A 3,192-nucleotide genomic window follows, 5' to 3' on the forward strand; every position below is an offset into this window, starting at 1 on the left:
ATAAGATCCTAAACTATTTCATTTAAACAGGTGAAAGTTGCTGAAAATTGAGTTGAGGATTTTTTTTTAGAAAAAGTTAAAGCCCCTTTAAAATGCATTCCAAGGGTATACGTTTTGCAAAACTCTTTGAATCAAAAATGGTTTTGGACTATTTTGTTATTATTTGATGAATATTTATCAGAATTTCAATTAATTCATAAAAATGCAATTGCATGTATTGCTCGAATTGAATTACGAAATTTTTCCCAATAAACTTTCCATGTATGTAGCTTACAGAAAGCAAGTGCAAAAAGCTCAGCATACTTTTGGGTGCATCAAAATAAATAGCAAACAAATCGAAATTTAATATACTCGTAAATAAATACTATAAAATTGAATGTCAAAGTGTGCCAGGAAAGTGTAATAAAATCAATTTATTATTTAATACATCAAACAGGCTTTGAGAATTTCAGCTGGCATGCAGTGTTGAAATTATCACTCGATTGTATACAAACTGAATAAAAGCAGTGAATAATATTAAAAATTAAATATTTATATATTTAAAGCATGGCTACATCTAGCACTGAGATGTCGGAATTGATTTCCAACCAGAATCGAACCTCTCATCTTGCATTGCCCGATATAAAGCCAATTGCCGATGCTCGCAAATATGTCTCAGATTCGAAGAATTTCAACGGCAGTGTCGAGAAGGCAACAGAGTTCCTTGCTGGGCAAGAGAAACAGTGTCTAGATGTGATCCAGCTACTCAAGGAAGAAGTGCACTCTAAGCTAGATGCTTTGCATAAGGTAAAAGAAGATCTGCTGGCACTGCAGCGTCAGCTGGCTCAACCAAATGACGGTAAATTCGCCAAGGTGTTGGTCAAGTTTACCGATGAGACGGAGATGAATGAATGCGAAGTGCCAGATGCTTTGGCACGTTACAGCATTAAGATGAGTTCACTGTATAGTGAAATTTTGGGGCTCGATAGCGACGTGGATTATGTGTCTTATTTGGCCAGTGTTGCCAGGGTCAACAAAGATTTTGTTGGCAAAGTTAACAGCAAAACTCCAAAGATAAGAATTTAAGGATTTTAATCATTTTACTTGTTTTAATTTATGAAATTGCATCAGACGACGAAGACCACACAAACAACACTTTCCAAATTTAATGTCATTGCAAATAAAAAGGTAAAAAATACTAGAAAACTTAATGCTAAGCGAATGAATTTATACAATTTTTGCAGTTGCTTGTTATTAAATATTATTTATTGTCATTGCAAAAACATTAGCTAATAAAACGCGAAGAAAACTTAATGCTGAACTAACTTTATATATAAATTATGCAGTTTTATTCATTTTTGTTTTGTTTTTCATATTCTTTCCATACATTGATTTTGCATTGCTTAAGACTAAAATCATCTCTTCTATGTACAAAGCTAACTTCAACTCTGTGCATTCGCAAAGTTTTAGCTTTCAACTTGTTTCAACATTTTCTTCTAATGCTTTGCAGTCTTAAGACTCCACAGCACCCACAAACACGTACATATACAAACATATATATATGCACACCTTAGGTCCGAGTGGAGCTTCATTTGCATGCTCCATTCATGAATAATCCGTGTGACACTTGCGTTTTATGGCTTTGCATATTTACGAGTTCTAGGCGAAAGGGAAGAGGGATTTGCTGCTGGAGAAGAGAAGAAGGGAGGAGGGAGAAGGGACTTACAAACAAAACTGCACTCACTTGGGAGCCCAACAGGTGGCGCTGCAAGGCACTTTTTCATGGTGAATGTCGACGCTGATAGCGAATGTAATTATTATACCACCAGCCTGGGTAAACGGGAAAAAGAAATCGGAAGAGGATTTTGGATGAGGGATTGGATGTTGGGGGATGGGAGGACTGTTGTTGTTTGTTTTCTGCTGGCAGCAGACTTTGAGCGCATAAACGCCTCTAGTTATGCAATAAATAAAAGTTGCTGCGATTGTTGCGCCAAACGTTGCCCAGGCACTCAGCCATTCGAATGGCCGCCATGTTTGCGCACAACTGCAAGATGGCGTCCGGCATCCGTTTTTTCCCTCTTCCTCGATTTGAATTGCTGTTTGCAACACTTTCGCCAGTTGTTATTGGTATTGTTGTTGTTGGATTGTTGGGTGTCTGCAACAATTCCGTTTGACAAACTTTGCCCGTTTTTGTGTTGCTGCTGTTTATGCTGCTGTTGTTGTTGTTGTTGCTTCTGCCCAAACTTCCGTTGTCGCCACGCTGCTCAACTACAGCTTCCGTTTTTGGGGCCCAAAATCTTCTCCCTTCTCGCCTGGACAGTTGGCTTATTTAGCTTTGGTTTAATTCGCAAAACAGCGCATTTAAGCGCTCTGTAATTTACTACGTTTCTCGCAGTTGCAGCAATGCCAATAGGTCAAAGCGTTGCCTGAATAATAGAACAAAGCAACAACTACAAGAACAACAACTAACTATTATAACGAGCTCAAGGATAGCAGAGTTGCCGCTTACAGTTTTGCTAATTGAGTGTCAACTCTGTGCAGGTTGCCTAATGTAGGTAATTAACATTGCCAAACTTGCCAACAACAAACCAAACAAAAAAAAAAGAAGACGATGGCCAAGACAACAGCAGCAAAATGCAATACGAGCATAAGCAGCAACAACAATAACAACAACAACAACAACAACAACATCGTCACAACTGTTTTGCAGCTGTTGTCAATTTACATAATCAGGCACCTGGCAGCGTGCAACTTTGTCGCCTCTCAGCTAGATTACTTCGACTGTTTCTGGAAACTGGATTAACACGAAGCTTACAATTTAACGAAACTGCAACTGAGTTTCCATAAGCAACTTAAACACTGCCGAAAGTTATTCATTCTTTCTACTTAGTTTGTCTTGCCAAACGCGTTTAGCAATAATTTCATTGTTAAATTCATAATTTGTAGAAGAAAGTCAGTGTAACATATTGGTAAATTAAACGACAATAGAAAATGAAAGTTGGGAAATTATTTTGATATTATGTGAAGATGAGTATCATTACTGTATATAATGTCAAGACTAATTTTAGCAACGATTAATTTTGGTTTAAAGATTTTTGTTTGAAGGAATTTATAAAGAAATATATTTTTTTTTTTTTGATTAGGTAAAAGTAAACTCAACATATAATTGACATATTAAATGACTACAAGGGAATAGGAATTCATTATTGATTG

At 36.7% G+C, this 3,192-nt stretch overlaps 1 protein-coding gene and 1 long non-coding RNA gene across 2 annotated transcripts; one reads left to right on the forward strand and one right to left on the reverse strand.

Moving 5' to 3' along the window:
- Positions 1–441: 441 nt before the first annotated feature.
- On the forward strand, positions 442–1,192 carry LOC133844849 (uncharacterized). Its single transcript, XM_062279114.1, has one exon. The coding sequence runs from the start codon at positions 547–549 to the stop codon at positions 1,063–1,065; it is 519 nt and encodes a 172-aa protein (XP_062135098.1). The 5' UTR covers positions 442–546; the 3' UTR covers positions 1,066–1,192.
- Positions 1,193–1,396: 204 nt separating this feature from the next.
- On the reverse strand, positions 1,397–2,812 carry LOC133845569 (uncharacterized). Its single transcript, XR_009894793.1, has 3 exons — positions 2,705–2,812; positions 1,724–2,134; positions 1,397–1,666 (listed from the first exon to the last, which is right to left on the reverse strand). It is a non-coding gene; the product is annotated as an uncharacterized LOC133845569 (long non-coding RNA).
- Between the last annotated feature and the right edge of the window lie 380 nt (positions 2,813–3,192).

This window comes from Drosophila sulfurigaster, chromosome 3, assembly GCF_023558435.1.
Source record: "Drosophila sulfurigaster albostrigata strain 15112-1811.04 chromosome 3, ASM2355843v2, whole genome shotgun sequence".
NCBI classification, from domain to species: domain Eukaryota; kingdom Metazoa; phylum Arthropoda; class Insecta; order Diptera; family Drosophilidae; genus Drosophila; species Drosophila sulfurigaster.